At 46.2% G+C, this 17,392-nt stretch overlaps 1 protein-coding gene and 1 long non-coding RNA gene across 3 annotated transcripts in view; one reads left to right on the forward strand and one right to left on the reverse strand.

Moving 5' to 3' along the window:
• The window catches only part of tup (LIM1_Isl and LIM2_Isl domain-containing protein tup), a 155,503-nt gene extending 145,326 nt beyond the window's left edge, over positions 1 to 10,177 (reverse strand). For both annotated transcript variants that reach the window (XM_050188788.3, XM_050188787.3), the window contains exon 1: positions 9,592 to 10,177. In XM_050188788.3, coding sequence (XP_050044745.1) covers positions 9,592 to 9,613 — 22 coding nt within the window. In that variant the 5' untranslated portion in view covers positions 9,614 to 10,177. The remainder of the gene's footprint in view (positions 1 to 9,591) is intronic.
• LOC129387651 (uncharacterized) overlaps positions 1 to 17,392 on the forward strand; it is a 97,243-nt gene that overhangs the window by 35,035 nt on the left and 44,816 nt on the right. The gene's annotated exons all lie outside the window — the stretch shown is intronic.

Genomic DNA, 17,392 nt, shown 5'->3' on the forward strand with positions numbered 1-17,392 from the left:
GCAAGGAGCAGAATAAGTGACTGCAACAGTCCGCCAATTAAGGTATCACATGTCATCTCTCTCTCTCTCTCTTTCTAATAATAATCACTCATTTTATGTATCAATTTCGACGTAAAATTAAGTCGAAGCTGTACAAACATGAGTTCCAAGAATAGGGCTGGTGCGCACACGTTCTTCTTCAATGCGAGCAACTGCTGCAAACGCTAAGCGTGGTTCGGCCGTTGTCGTTTCGGAAAGCGTATGCTCCCTGTCCTGTTCTCTTTCATTCTCCGAGTTTTTGTGTTTCTGCCGAAGTACTCGATATGCATAAGTTACCGGAAACGCAACTATAGCCAAGCTATCTGCCATAAATGCATCCTTCCCTTTCCTTTTCCCTCCGTCCCCTAAATACCAACAAAGCAGTTCAGAAGCCCTTGTAAAGCAAAATATTCACCTTTTCCTCGGAATTAATTTTTGTGCCTTAAGTAGAATTATATGCTCTTTATAAAGACGAGTTTTAAAAAAACAAGGAGAACAAGCATATGTTGTTCCTCAATGAAGAGATGCCACTTTACCTTTTGTTGTGCCTTTAAGAGTTATGCGTTCAGTATATGTACGAGAACAAAAAAAGCCTACGCCGTTCCCTCATATAGAGATCACTTTATATAGATCACTTTACATTCTGTTCTATCTAAATAGACAGGAAACGCTTCAATTTATGACGCTTAAATTTCTGTCAATCATGGTGCAGCCTTTTTCTTTCTTTTTAATGCAGCATTACGTAGCTGATATATCCTCTATGCACGAATGCTTCTTGAGGCTACTGAAACGAAATTTCTTTTTGAAGTCCTTGTCGGTGCGTGCGTTTCTTGTAACAAATATACAAGCGTTCGGCCAAGTAGATTAGCGAATATGGCCCTACATAAAACATGCCGAGCGGCATAAAAGATGCAGCGGTGCCCGTAGAATGACACGTATAGAAAAGGCAACACAAAGGAGGAGACTATAGCGTTTATGTGAGTGTCCTCTTTTAGAGTTTGTTTATGCACAATGAAAAGAGAAGTTCACAGCACGCACGCACACGTGCGAATGTTTTGTCATCCTTTTGTCTCTTACTCCAGCCATTTAGCCCCCTTCTATACCTTGCCCTAGTGAAGAGTATCCAAAGGACTCAGCCTGGTTAACCTTGCTACATTTCCTTTGTCCCTTCTCTCTTTCTCTCTCGTTTATTCTCCGCTGAAGCGTTGATGTTGTACATAAATGTACGTATATCATTACGCTCAACAAGGTCTATCACAGAGCAGGTTTTAATTTCATATTAAAATTGCGCAAGCGAACTGACGTAATAATCCGGCAACTCGGAACCCAGAAATCAACACGACGCAAGAAATGTGCAGATACCACGCACTGTGGAAATCGACGTAAGCGGGGCTTTCCGCGCTGGATGCTTTGATTGGCGAATATTAGCGGCAATGCTGACAGGTAAAGCTTAATTTCTTCAACGTTTAGGCGAACAGGAGAGTGGTGAGTTGATGTTAAACGTTACCTTGCGTGCACCACTGCTGTTTGTCTGCGTAGTACATAGAACACACGTGTTTGCTTGAGGCGTTGTGCGCCATAATTTACAACCTCTGAGAGGGTTGAGCGTTGTCATTTCCTCACATTACACATCGCATCGTGGCAGAAGTAATAAACTTGAATTGGATTATTGGGCTGTACGTGTCAAAACCACACTCGGATTATGAGGCAAGCCGTAGTGGTGGACTCCGGATTAATTTTGACACCGTGATGTTCTTTAACGTGTCCCAAAATACAAGTGCACGTGGGTTTTCTATTTCGCCCCTGTCGAAATGCGGCTGCCGCGATTGGGATCAAATCCACGACCTCTACCAAAGCCATAGCCGCAAAGCTAACGCGGCGGGCCAGAAGTGTTGATTTGACGGTCGACCGCTTCCGTAGTGTCTCCTGGACCCTGCGGTGCGCTTTAATTAATGCGGCTCTGCTTCTGCACGCCCTGCGCACTTTGTCAGCTTGACATATTTGCATGGCGGTTATTTTCCAGAAATATCAACAACATACGGTACCGTACCTTGAACTTAAGCTTATCCTGTCTCCCCGCAACCGCTGTCGTATAGTAGTGGTGTTTCCTTGCCTTCTTCTCTTCTCCTCTCAACAGTTCTATCTGCGTCCCCTCTGGCCTCGCACGTTAATAGAAAGGGGAGCTCCGCAGTTTCCGCAATGCTTCTGAGGGGAGTCACGGATAATTACAGCTGTCAAGCGGCTAATGTGGCGATGGCCAGGGAGCTCCAGAGGGCATTGTGCAGATTCAACGCGGTGGGGCTAAAACGAGTTTCACCTGTCGCCTTTCCTCTCTTAGTCGCGCCTGTCATATATATACGCGCTCTAAACTCCTCCTGTCGCGCACACGTGGTGTGTGCGACAGCAGCAGCAGCAATGGGAAAGTCGAAGGAAGAGGCAAAGAAAGCTTCGCTTTAAGAAACAGACGTGGAAAAGGCGCTGAAATGCTCTGCGACTTGGATGGTTCTTTGGTGGCGTTCAGCGACCGTACTAGTGATTTGAAGACAGGCGTGGCCAACGCACATCACTGGTTTGTGGGTCAACGTGATCACTGGCTGTCAACGCCATGATGTCATATCGCAAAAAGCCTATCGGGACAGTGGACTGGCGCTATAGCCGGCATTCAAGCCAAAACTAGTCGAACTAACGAACGATATATAGGGTGCCCCCTATATATATGTGTGTGTGTGTGTACAGTGAACTCTCACTTGAGTGAACTTCAAGGGACCGATGGAAATAGTTCACTTAACTGAAAGTTCACTAAACTGAATATTCACTAGACCAACATAAGACATGGCATTCATAGTGTTAGAAATGTGTGAAATGGAATTTGTACATATCAACAAGTACAAGGTTCATAACAGTTACAATGCTGCCTTCCTCACTTAGAAAAAAATATCTCTCATCTTCTGCACTTGTATTTTTAAAGCACAGGAAGTAACAAAACTGTCCAAAGAGTCAATGTTTTTGTACACTTCTTCTGGCACAGCTTGCTGTTGAGACACAAAGTCTCTCAACTTTCCAATGTACCCTACAACCTCAGCCAGAGTTATATTGCTTGAAACTGGCTCGGCAGTTGCCTCTTCTTCGTCGCACTTTTCTTCTTCAGGACGAACACTGGAAACAATCTCCAGATCCGTCTGTCCGCACAGGTAATCAGTGCACACCACGTGGGTCGTTTGTGTGCATACGCGGAACCGAATAGATTGGAAATAGAGAGAGGACGACCATGCCACGACTAGCCGGTCGGAAAAAAGCACACACCACGTGGTTTGTGGTGTGACAGATCGCCGCTTTGCCCCAGGGGCGCTGTAGCGCGAGCGACGTTACATTGCCGCTGGAGCGGCGGTTTGATGTCGACGGGCATCGGTTGCGCCTGCAGTGCAGGTCGCAAAACTTCGTTGAACTGATCGTAAAAATAAGCCTTGGCCCTCTGAGCGAGTTCGTTAAACTGAAATACTGACTGCTCCGAAATTCGTTTAAGTAAAACATTTTTGCATAGAATCTATAAGAAAACTGCCGGGGATTTTTAAATAGTTCGTTATTCTGAAATATTCGATAAACCGACTATCGTACAACTGAGAGCTTACAATATATATATGTGCAGTAATGACTGTATAAACGATACACGTGGTGTGCACTGATTACCTGTGCTGGACAGACAGATCTGGAGATTGTTTCCAGTGTTCGTCCTGAAGAAGAAGAGTGCGACGAAGAAGAGGCAACTGCCGAGCCAGTTTCAAGCAATATAACTCTAGCTGAGGTTGTAGGGTACATTGGAAAGTTGAGAGACTTTGTGTCTCAACAGCAAGCTGTGCCAGAAGAAGTGTACAAAAACATTGACTCTTTGGACAGTTTTGTTACTTCCTGTGCTTTAAGAGTACAAGTGCAGAAGATTACAGATTTTTTTTTCTAAGTGAGAAAGGCAGCATTATAACTGTTATGAACCTTGTACTTGTTGATATGTACAAATTCCATTTCACACATTTCTAACACTAAGGATGCCATGTCTTTTGCTCCATGAATTGCCCTTCAAACTTTTGACCCTGTATGCCATGTCTTATGTTGGTCTAGTGAATATTCAGTTTAGTGAACTTTCAGTTAAGTGAACTATTTCCTTCGGTCCCTTGAAGTTCACTCAAGTGAGAGTTCACTGTATATACAATAATTTGTCTCGAGTTGTATCAACAAAGTGCACAAAGCATGGTACCGAAGAGACACAAAATTATGGGTGACATATATCTCACGCAGTATTCAACCCAACATGTTGTCGTCTTCCACAGTTGCAAAAGATGCTTTGCTATAGAAAAAGGTGTCATTTTATAGAGGAAGCGTTCAAACTGAAAGCTTGAATTGGTAGGGCTTAGATATAACACAAGCACTTGATGGACATAATATACAAACATAGAGACGCTGCAATGTGGTAGCAGTGCAAGGAAGCCACGTAGAGGAGCGCTGAGAAAATTTCGTTTCTAGAGGTGAGCTGATGACATATAGCGTGCCAGCAGCAAAAATTTTCCCTACAGATTTCTGCTTGAAGGTTCATAACTTGATGTCAGTTTTTTTGTTATAGATAAAACCATGCAGAAACTAGAAAGGTTTTCAAAGCATTAACATTTCTTTGTTAAGTTTTTCACTGAAATATCAACAAGTGCGTGGGAATATCTCCACAGGGTTCACGGCGGCAGAAATTTCAACCAGTCAGTCGGTCAGTTCAATCAGTCAGTGAGCAATACTATTAACAGTCGGAACTGCTTATATATCTTATATTACAATAATCGATAGCGTTTCACCTCCCAACGCCCCAGCTTGCTATATGGGAGACGTCACAATGGAAGACTCGGTATGAATTTCCATTGACCACCCGACGTTGTTAACATGCACCAAAATCTTAACGCGCGAGTGTGATTTGCACTCCTGTATATTTTGCATTCCTTATAATATCCTTGTTCGTCCCCCTTACTCAATGGCCTCTGGGCCCTGTAAGGTAATGTGAATAAATAAATAAATAGCGTAAAAGTCATGCGTATTTCGATAGAAAATTGTCGAATGATACGATTCCGCCGTGTGAATTCTGCCGCCGTGTGGAATCTCACCCGCAACTTCGTAATGGGCAAGAGGGCCTATACCAGCAGTGCTGACCAGCATGCAGCGGGGGGCGAAACCGCTTATCTGAATTAGACGGTAACGTTGCGGAAGCGCCACATGTGGGAGGAGCCCTAGGAGAGTCATGATAGGCACGTGCAGCTCCTAGACTTCATCGGTAATATTGCCTAACAATGAGAAGCATTGTTCTGTAGCGCGTTATCTTCCATCGTGACACGATGTGGCAGTAAAAAAAAAAAAAAAGAATAGCCAAGTGCGGCATCGTGAAGTGCCAAATTAGGCATTTGCATATCTACATCATCTATAGTTGTCGGGGCTATCGCATGCGCATGATCGTGCTGAGACCATAAGGTGTGCGAAAGTGCTTTTTCTCTGCGCCGGTACGATGGTTCATTGCCCCAGCGCACAACGGCATGCAACTCAGGCCCTGCGGTGCCGCAATTTCATGTCCTGCAACCTCTCCCCGACTTACGGGTTAGCCAAGCGAATTTTACTATATAGTGATTAACCTGACAGCCTTCACTTTGCTTTGCCCTTTCTCATTAATGCGCAGTACACCTAACGACAGGCGATTTTTATTTTACGTACTGCAAAAAAAAAAAAAAATAAATAAATAAAGAAAGAAGAATAACCTTGCAGTTCTTCACGTTTCAATCGAGTGACTGCAATGGAATCGTATCATTCGACAATTTTCTATCGAAATACGCATGACTTTTACGCTATTTATTTATTTATTCACATTACCTTACAGGGCCCAGAGGCCATTGAGTAAGGGGGACGAACAAGGATATTATAAGGAATGCAAAATATACAGGTCAAAAAAGGGAAAGGGAAAGCATTGCACAGGGCTAGTACAAAAAAAAGCAGCAACAAACATAAGAGCAAAGTACAAAAAATAATTGAAGTATACAAATACAGCACAAATGTCTGTATGGGCACGTGTGAGTTATGCCATTGTGATCTGTTGCTGCTATATGTACCTGCTGTTGTCTACGAGTCTACAAACGTCAATGTCAACCGAAACGCCACAGCACAATAAGTGTTTTTCGTTAGTTGCTTTCAAACACGATACGTAGACTCGACCACTATTACAAATATATAGACACCATGCAGCTTTTGTTAAAAAATTCATTACCCTTTGGACATAGCTAATACACGTATATATCGATTTATTACCGCGCCCACGTACACATATATATCCTAATCCAAAGTGTCGCCTTATCACGACCAACTCCATATATAGAGCGATGGCGTGGGGGAGCATTGCACAATCCCACGCGCCCAACGCACATCAACGCAATCGCTGCCGCTCCTCCAGTCACGTGCCCCTCTACGTCAGAGCACTCCGCTGCACCTCCTTACCCGTTCTGACATTCATACATTTGCACTTGCTTCAACGATCACATACATCCCTGTTACCTACCTTACCTATATGCCGGGTTCCACTGATTACATACCTCCCCGAAGGTCATGCTTTGTTTGCTGTATATAATGCTGTCGCATTAAAACTGTTTTGCGGACACACATCGCGCGCTGGCATCAGATTGGACACGCCAATACTTTTTACACTGCCTCTGGGATCGGCCCGCGTTACAAACTCAGATAACACCAACTGCCAGTTTTAATTTGCATCATGCTAGCAGTTACGATAACAGGGGCACGATGGCGCAGTTATAGGGGCGCCACACTCCACCATTAAGTTTGCTGAAGCGTTACACATAGGTTTACATTATATAGAACAATATTGGCGATTCTGATCTCAGTGTGTCGACGAGCGTTACTCGGTACCGAGTACTACGGCAAGGGAAACTGCTCGCCACGAGATTAGGTACCGCTGAGTCACGTCGAGACCATCCGCGGTTATAGAACCAACAATATTTGCTGTCACGTGGCTGCACCTTAACAAACAGAGATATAATATAGCGAGAATTAGCGTAACGCAAGGCCATGAAAGTAAATGGATTAGGTCATTTCAAACATAAGAGTGCGGAATATATTTAAAGATATCTATATTTTCTGCATAAAATAACTTAGTTTTTATACACAGTTGTAAACAGTGTTTGGATTCGGTGGGAATCTATCTTCCACAGCGACCTTACCAATAAGAACAAAGGTATGTTAACGACTAATGGGATTACTGGATTAAAAAACAGCAAAGAGGTCATTTCAATAGTGAAGGCGTTAGTTGTATACATTCAATATGATCTTCGTGTCAAATAGTTTTGTTTTCACGTACATAGTGTAAAATATTGCTCGAATCTAACAAGAGTTTCATGTCCCTACGGATTTGAATAACAACCACACGCATGTTGGCATAGAGAAAGGGTGTAAGCTAATCATGGCAAAGTAATCCATCCACATCAAAAGATGAGAAAGAGGAGTGCGCTTATGATGAGCTCCGAATGTCGAAAGATTTAAGCGTCAATCACAATATACCATTCTAGTAAGCGACGTTTACTGCCGCAAAATTACCATGGGGTGAAGCCACGCGGCCATAACAAAGTAAATTAACCACGAGACCACACTGACTCAACTAAGAGACTTTGCAAGGAGTACACCTATCGGCAAGGTCTTGCAAATTGGAACTAATTGTCGATTTCTTCCCATTCGCCTACATGGGCTGTCCCGCGGCATAATGTAGGAATGAAATATATGTAATCATGGAGGCCTGTTTCATGCAGATACTGCAACAGCGAATCGTAATATGCGTTGTCCAGGAGCCATCGTTAACAGCCCACAAATGCCTTGTGGTTCTTCGCCTTAAAAATTGTGCTGCGGAACTGCCAGCTAACCGAGATATTCCGGATAAGCACATACTTCCCAATGTGACAGTCATCAAGAATCAAGCCTCGCATATAGTTACTCACATTTCGTGTCGCGGACACAATCCTGAATAAAAAAAAAAGATATCGAAAATAAATCCCCCTGGTATTGAAAGTGTGTCCTCGAATGAAAATCTATTTGTCACAATTGAGCTGACATGACGACTTATAAGACAGGGTGAACCCTTCAATATATGTATATCGCTAATAGATAGTTCGGTTACGAGCACACTTCTGGTACATTGGATTTGCTCGATTACGTGGGAAAAGAAGAGATGTTGCACAAAGTATCACTCTTTCTCACCCCGTAGTTTACTGAACACAACTTATTGCCCATTTTCATCAGGAAGGTCATAGCGATCGTCTGTATTGTAAACAGTACTGCCCGCGCTGCAGTGCTTATTTAAGCAAAAGAAGTTTACATTGTATGTTCTGCTAACTAGCGTTATCACTTTCTGTGACGTTTATGCTTCGTCTGTCCATAAGAGTTGCATTTTTTATCAATTGGTGTATCTGCATTTCACCGGTCAACTGTTTAACTCCCAAAGGCTCCCTTATACACATTTCACGCGTAACGTTGCATAGGTTGATGAATGTCTGGCCAGCATGCTTATATATATATATATATATATATATATATATATATACGTAAGACTATCTTAGGCTTTATAGTATAATAAACAAATGGAGGGGGAATGCAAGAACGGCGTGTGAATTACCTTTAGGTTAACGTTAATGAATCCCAGCTGGCGAAAATTAATCTGTATACCTTCACTACTACGTCCTTCGTCGGGGCCCATTGTGATTCAGATTCTTAAACCCAGTTAACATATAACAAACATGTATGCATTTCTTCAGGAACTTGTAGCTTGTTGCAATGTGCTCAAAGGAAGTTCGTCGGGCTATAGATTATATCGGAAATGCATGAATCATGAACCAAGGTATGCTTTAAATTGTGCAGGATAAATGGGCAGTTCACACATTCGAGCAGGAAACGACCCCAGAAACGACAAAACAACTGAGCAATATCAATCCTTTCTTTACGCAAAGTGCACGGCATGAACGGTACGGACTATGCGGATTTCGAGCGTTCAACGAAAAATGCTCCCAGCTGAAACAGCGTTGAGGACTCGTTCATTCTCGTAAGATCCAACGACTCAATCATGCATGCACTTCGTTGTATACGAGGTCATTATAAACATGGAACGAACACTTGTGATGACACCTCCTGAACGTGTGACGACTGTTCTCGAGTGTTAACTTGCCTCAATATGCGTAGGTATTTATTCATGAATGTGAACTATAACCAGTGCAGTCCTGAAACAAAGATTTTCATACAGCCAAAACTTACACGCGCGGAGAAAGTTGAATGAAGCACAAGTGGAAAATGGCACTCGTCAAGCAGCCTGTAACTTTACACTCGGGGCAAGGTTGTTTCCTTATGCGAGTTATGAGATCGTAGAGAAATCGGTTTAGCCAAGCCAACTTTTTCTTGCACCAGAACTAGCGCGAACATTGGAAACAGGCGTACGCTGCCTGTGTCGCGATCGCAGCAGCGACAGTCGCGCGCGAGTGCGTCCGTGCAGTGGCAGGCGAGTGTACTCACATTGCGGTACGGCTTCGGTCATGGCGCCGACGCTGCTGGCGTCGGCCTTGGAGGGCGAAATCTTGGCGGTCGGACGGAGCACCAGTTTGACAGGTGGGTCGCGGGCTCGCGGGCCCGTCCGAGCGCGCGCCAGTGGGGCCTTTCGGCTGCAAGGACTGGAAGAGGTCCGCGCTCGAAGCAGCGGCTAGGCAGCGTCGTCCCGCCGGCCCGCAGCTGCACGTCCCAATTCGTCGCGACCGCAGATCCGGCAAGGAACTACGACAGCGGTAGCTCCCTGCGCGCCTGAGCTCACGATGGTGGCCACCACAGTCGGGGGAGGAAACGAAGACGACGCCGGGTCCACTTCACGCCGCGCCGGCACCCACCACGCAACACGCGCTGATCGTCGCGTAGCTGCAGGGCCTGGGCCCCCTCGTTGCCTCGGGCCGGGGTGCACCCATCGCCTGGCGCCGCGCTCAGATGAAACACAACACACGCGAACACAACAAAACAAACGCCGCCGCACGAAACCGAACAAACGCTGTGTGGCAAAATTCGCACCGCCGACGCGACCACCGGGCGAGCGGTGCCGTACTGCGGCCACCGCAGCGGGGGCCTGACGACCGCGTCGCGTAACTCCGCCCTGCGGGCGCGCCATTGGCGGATCGCTTTAAATGGTCGCCGCCGTCACGTGCGACTTCGTTCGCGCGCGAGGCATCCGCTAGCCGAGGGCACGCCCACCCCGCGGGCAGTGGGAGGAGCATGGTGGAGATTGATGCGGCCTGCGCCACGACCAGCCGGAGGGGTGTCCGAGGGGAGAGCAGCCGGATCGGCGCGAGGTGCGTGCATTGTATCGCCGAGAACTTGCTGCCGAGGACGGCTTCGTTCTCCCGCGCTCAGATGGGATTGATTCGATGCCCGGCCCCGGGCTGCCCACGCCTTGGCCCGACTTCTCGCTGCCGGAGACCTCGCACCGTTTTTAAACAGTGGAATCGCCGACAAACTTCCTTGTCGCGTCTCTCAAGAGCCGCTGCTTCGCGGCGGATTTCGGCGCTTCGCTGCCACCTTTATCTGCTTTCCAAAACGCCTTTGTAACTCCAGTTTCTGTGTTTGACCTTTCGCGGTTATCACCGGCGCTTGTTTGATGACTGGCTGGGCGGCACGGCTTTGGTGCAGTTGCCGAGAGCAAAAGTCGCGCTTGGTCGAGCACTTGCCACTCCATAAGCGTGGCCCACGCTGTGTATGCACGGGGCTCCGAGCGCAACGGAACGTGTAAGCGCGCGCGTGATCGATGGGGCAGTCACGTGAGGCGACCCGGAGAGATTATTTCGCGAGCAGCAGACTCTAACGCTCGGGTCAGCAGTGTTGCATCGCGCATATATGTGACTGCCACTTCGCTCCCCACAGGAATCTTGGCCCGTGGCTGGGGCATTTCGATCATAATATCGTATATTATACTGCTCATCCTTTACATATAAGTATACCGCACAATTTTTGAATGCATTGTCACGGCTCCCTCAGTGAGGCATGCGCAATATTCTCTCACAATAATAGTATTGTAATTTGTTGCTAACTCGAAAATAAGCGTCATGAGTTGTCTAGCCGTCTTGCATTATGCATGACTTCGCGTGTAACATATTCGCTGCGCATTTCATGCCTTCCCACTCAAAAACCGCATGATTATTTTGCAATCTAAGAATTGTTTACTGACATCACTGTTATTGCTTTACTTAATTTCTAGATTACTTCCGAACTGTAGGGTGCATTATACGCGACTGCTCATGCTAAAGGAGACGTCTGTGATTTGGTGCAAAACTCCACGTGTAACTTATACGCCGCCCGAAGAATGCTAAAGATGCGCGAATTCTCCGAGTTTCTTTTAAACAAGTCAAACACCACGCTGATTATAGACTGCGCCCTCGTATCGATGAGCTAGCGCTCACAGACAAACGCTTGTCTGGGGTATTTGTTTCCTCGTGTCCGTGTCTTATTCGCGCTGTTCAGCCTCAGAACATGAACCAACTAGCCCTCATCAGGATCCTACGAATGAGGAACGGTCTTACACTTGCCACTCGGAGTCGTTAAGGCATTTCTATAGCCTAACAGGGCAAGGATTGTAGCCAAACCATATTGCAGCTTTCTCTCTTTTTCTTTTTTTTTAGCCGACATCCGCACTATATACGGCGGTATCGGCAGCGGGTGCCTGGCGAATGTGGAAGTTGAAAATAGTTTGAATTTTATTGCGGTATACGTCGCTGTCCCTTCTTTTAATATATGTCAGGCGCATATCTCTATATAGTCTGCCCCTTTACGGCACAAAGTTCTTGTCCCACTCTTCTTCGCTCTGTTGCTTACCACCGTTCATGTAACGTGTCAAACCGCTGCCGAAAAAGAAATCAACGAGATACCGTGCCAATCTTTATATTCGCAAAATGTTTGTAATGTATATTCGGTAAGACAGCGTATACTGCCTGCTAGCTAGCTTCAAACAGCGAATCGAATATCTTGAAATTCGACTTTATAGCTATTCGTAATATCTAAATGTTCTGACTGCAACATAGAATGAAATTGAAGGCTATACACTTGAGGCGAGAAGTGTACACTTATTTTAGACCTACTACTGATCATCTGGGCCGGCATTTTGTAGCGATGCCTTTTCCGATTCTATGCCTTTTCAGGCTTTTCGCGCTTGGCCACTGGTCAGAGCGACGGTCTGCCCACATTATCAGCGCGATCAGGAGGAGGAGAGACAAAGAGGAGGAAAGACAGGGAGGTTAGCCAGTGTAAGTACCGGCTGGCTACCCTGCGCTGGATCAACGCGATCAGGCGGCCGTGTGTGGTGGATGATAAAAATAGCATAGAATAAGGCATAAGGCATCGCTAAAATAGCGGCCCTGGCTTGCACATATATCAGGTGCAATAGTAAAAATATAACAACCAGAGGGATGCATGCACAAGCGCGCAAGCATTTCGTATAGCTCTTCATAAACCACAAGTCACCCCACATGTCTGAAGGAAGCACAGACGTGGTTGCACACAGCCTGGCCCGCCCTCTGTTGAGGCTATATATGCGCACTTGCCAACGGAGATCGACAGGAAGCAAATTATGGATACAGCTTAACTACTTTAAGCGCCCCCAAATTCTGTCTAATTCTTCAATTTTCTTTTAATTTGTTTCTTGCAAAAGAATTTTTGAGCTAATGTTTCAGCGAGTTTCATTCCGTTATTTGAACTACACACCGTAACGTTGATGAAATGTTACTCGGCTACCGGAACAGAAACGGCAATCCCGCGCGCAGTGTATTTAAGTGGCATTTCAGAAACATGGCTGTTATAAGTTATTCCTGTCAATAACAATAAAAGAAGATAACCTGGTATATACGACCACAATTATAGGGATCCCAAGGCGAATCATTCGGAAGCATATATCGATACTTTCCGCCGAGTTTTTCAGCACAATTCTCGAAAATTACTAACTATTCTAACAGAAGTCGCCCAAAATGCACGCGACGCGTTTTTGCCATCATTATGTAGCTCGATGCACTGTAGCGAATCAAATGTCAAAAAGCATTAGCCGGTTAATATTTGCGTTTGATCAAAAGAGCGAGCAAGTGAACAAGGGCATATATATAGTTTGACCGGATTCGATTTCAATTAACAACAACATTCTCAAGTGAATTTGCTTTCAATAGATCAGTGAGTGATTCCTTCATCGTAATCCGCCCAGGTGGAACTGTGAGCCCTATCATTCGCTGCTGGCGAGCTTGTTTTCGTTGCGTATATAGCTTCGTTGAAGTGAAAGTAAACGAAGTGCAAAGAAAAGCATTAAAAAGGGTGCTGCGCAATCCACTCGTTGGCATCTCCCTAGATTATAGAAGAAAGAGACTGTGGTATAGAGGAGGGGAGAAGTGTCGAAATAAGCTTTACTGGATTTCTTCTACAAGTACAAGTTCTACAAGTACGTACATTGCACATCTAAGGAAATAAGCCCGTTCCACTTCGTATATACGTGACATTTTTAGTATACGTTAACTGAAGGTCGGGTATTTCACAAAGGAGAAATATACCCATCTGCGTGAAGTGCCTTAGCCAGGCGGCACGGCGAGTTGTGCAGTATAAGAGTGCAGAAGGAAGGTTTTAACGTATTCAGCCCACAATTCGCGAATCGTGTCTTTCTTAACAATCCATATATACGTGCACGGAAAACCAACCGAAGACAATCCCGCTGAAGGAGCATGTAATCGTACGCACCTACCGATATAACCTACCCACAAAATTTTTTTGCGGCCAGAATTCCGATTATTGATATAAATTTGGGACTCCTAATGTATTCGCTATCGGTTCATCAAACTCAACAAAACCGACTGGTGGGTTAGTTGGTATTGCATGTTAATAGCTTCTAGCGCAAAGCAACGCACGACACGAGATGTGTCCTGTGTGCCTTCTCTCGTGTTGCGCGCTTCTTTGCGATAAAAACTATTAATAATCAAACTCAGCGATTACAGAGACGAACTAAACGGCGCTCGCAAATTGACGAGAAAGTACGTAGGATGTACAAGGGACTGTATGATGGAAAGAACGATGACATGACAAACGCGATTGAAATCCCGATAAGAAAATAAGGCTGTGCGGGCTGTTTGTGATGACGTTAAATGGGAGAAACGTCATGAGTGCGCAGATTGATGTCTAAGTAAGGGAGAATTCAGGCTTGCCTTTATACTTATACAAACACACAGTCACCGCTATTAATTTTTTAACCGAGGCAGTCCACCGGTACGTGCTTTCCGTCATTCCAAATAGCTCTTCGATGTAACAGAGTGTGTGCATGCACACGTTTTCGCTGTTTTAGTCCGCATAACTTAAGCTTTCGTTGCGCAATCGCAGCTGTTCGCGTGAATGAGCAAAGAGTTGCAAAGTTGAATTTGTTGAAAGCTCGATCGATTCTCGCCGTTATAAGCGTGGCGTTTCTAAAAACAAGCGCGTTTGCCCCCGTTCTCGGATAAATATCTCGTCGCTTGCGTTATTTCACGAAACGCTGGGTCGCATATATCATCAGCATCATCAGCCTGGTTACGCCCACTGCAGGGCAAAGGCCTCTCCCATACTTCTCCCACTAACCCGGTCATGTACTAATTGTGGCCATGTTGTCCCTGCAAACTTCTTAATGTCATCCGCCCACCTAACTTTCTGCCGCCCCTGCTACACTTCCCTTCCCTTGGAATCCAGACCGTAACCCTTTATGACCATGGGTTATCTTCCCTCCTCATTACATGTCCTGCCCATGCCCATTTCTTTTTGTTGATTTCAACTAAGCTGTCATTAACCCGCGTTTGTTCCCTCACCCAATCTGCTCTTTTCTTATCCCTTAACGTTACACCCATCATTCTTATTTCCATAGCTCGTTGCGTCGTCCTCAATTTAAGCAGAACCCTTTTCGTAAGCCTCCAGGTTTCCGCCCCATACGTGAGTACTGGTAAGACACAGCTGTTATACAACTTTTTCTTGAGGGATAGTGGCAACCTGCTGTTCATGATTTGAGAATGCCTGCCAAACGCACCCCGGCCAGCCCATTCTTATTCTTCTGATTATTTCAGTCTCATGATCCGGATCCGCGGTCACTACCTGCCCTAAGTAGATGTATTGCCTTACCACTTCCAGGGCCTCGCTACCTATCGTAAACTGCTGTTCTCTTCCGAGACTGTTAAACATTAATTTAGTTTCCTGCAGATTAATTTTTAGACCCACCCTTCTGCTTTGCCTCTCCAGGTCAGTGAGCATGCGTTGCAATTGGTCTCCTGAGTTACTAAGCAAGGCAATAACATCAGCGAATCGCAAGTTACTAAGGTATTCTCCATCAACTTTTATCCCCGATTCTTCCCACTCCAGGTCTCTGAATACCTCCTGTAAACACGCTGTGAATAGCATTGGAGAGATCGTATCTCCCGGAATATATGTTTTTTTTTTAATAAGGACTTGGGATTTTAAAACATGTACTTGGCAAATATTGTTTGTCTCGCGCACAGAAGAGCGAAGAAGAAGCCAAGTGTCTACCTATTTCTCCGTCGTATATACCTATACTATATTCTTATGCCCGTCGATTCATCATTCAGCATACGAATCAGCCAATATATATATATATATATATATTTGTCCTCCCTTGCAATCGATTAGGCCGCAACACCCATACAGGTAATACACACATTGCACTTGTGACAACCTCTGTGCAAAAAAAAAAAAAAAAAAAAGAAAAGAAAAAAAGAAAATGTCCTTAATTATTTGTTGCTGATGTTTAATAATAGTGACAAAATTGTTATAATGTATACAGCTTAAACAATTGTCATGGTTAATATTGTAAAGCTCCCGCTGCATATAATTGTAAGAACCGTATACGTGTAGTGTGAATATGCTATATAACCCACAGGTGAGGTCGCGGTGAGTGGGCGTATAGCAGCTCGGCATTTGGCGTTCGTGCGAGAGTATTGTGCAACAAGCAAACAACAATCGCAACCTCTTCCCCCCCCCCTCCCCCCCCGCCGAGGACAGACACTGCTGTGTGCCCGGTGGCACGTGCTATACCTCGCCTGCCGCTCGGAGAGTCTCGTCGAGAGGTGCACGACCGTGAACGCGGTGGCTGGGACCAGCGCCAGCAGCACCAGCTCGAGCTGCCTGCTTGCGAAGCACCACGCGGGTGATTCGTCGGGCGCGGGGTGGTCGACCGGGCCATCCATCAGGGAAGGGGGGCGTTGACACACGGCGGCGGCCAAGTCGTGCGGTGCGGTGTTGCTGACCTGCAGCTCGGGAGCCGCCGTGAGCCAGGACCCAAACGACTCAATCACCACCGCGGCGCTTTCTTCCCGTGCGCCGTAATTTCTTTCCGATGGGCTTCGTCGGCCGGCCGGTCGAGCGTCGTCGCCGTCGGGAGCGGGCTGTTTACTACTCGGACCTGTGTGTACACGGGTCGGAGACGAGCACGCACACGAACACACACAACCCCGGCACCCTTTTCTCTGCTCGTGTGGGTCGCCCCCGGGCAGCGCGCACATACTTCCCGCTATGTGCAGGCAATTATCTGTACACAGACGACTCCTTCAAAAGCCGCGAGCGTGCGTTTATGTCTCTATACGAGCTGCGTTTTCGCGCAAACCGCAGCGGTAGTTTCCGAGTCAGCGCACCGCGGGGAAGCCTCAACAGCCGTGGCCGCGCGTATACAAAACGGGTGTTTGTCGTTTCGCTTCCGCAACGCTTGGTTTGCAAGGTGCAGGAAGGGGATAGGCTTCCTCTGTGCCGTCGCAGGGGCGGCGACTGGGAGTCATTCTTTTGCTACGCGAGGCCGTTTTAATTGGGCACGCCTTTAGCGGCGTGTAAAAGGGGCGCGGGCAGCGCGCGCCTTTGTCGTGTCGGCGCGCGCACACTCGACGAAGACACCGATTTGGAGAGCAATGACTTTCCGCGAACGTGCATGCATGCGGGTGCAGAGGTAGCTCGCGCCGCTCGCGCGTTCGTCACACGTTTTCGGTTTCACGAGCGAGTAATCTGGGCGAATGAACAAACGTAGATACAGACACTTGCGTGCGCGTTTGTGCGATGGAGGAGAGGGATATCACGTGTAGATTTTGCTCCATGCTGTTCTGGTTGCACTGAAGATCGCGAGAAATATATTGTCTATAAACAGTAATCCATGTAATTTGTTTCTCTCTTCTTCTTCTTCTTCTATTTTCTTCTTTTTTCAGGACGGCAATAATATCAAGTATAGTAGTCAGGAAAATGTAATACGCGAACACGCCGGACATGTCAGCGTCCCCATGACCAGGCTTCAAAGACG

This window comes from Dermacentor andersoni, chromosome 2, assembly GCF_023375885.2.
Source record: "Dermacentor andersoni chromosome 2, qqDerAnde1_hic_scaffold, whole genome shotgun sequence".
Taxonomy (NCBI): Eukaryota; Metazoa; Arthropoda; class Arachnida; order Ixodida; family Ixodidae; genus Dermacentor; species Dermacentor andersoni.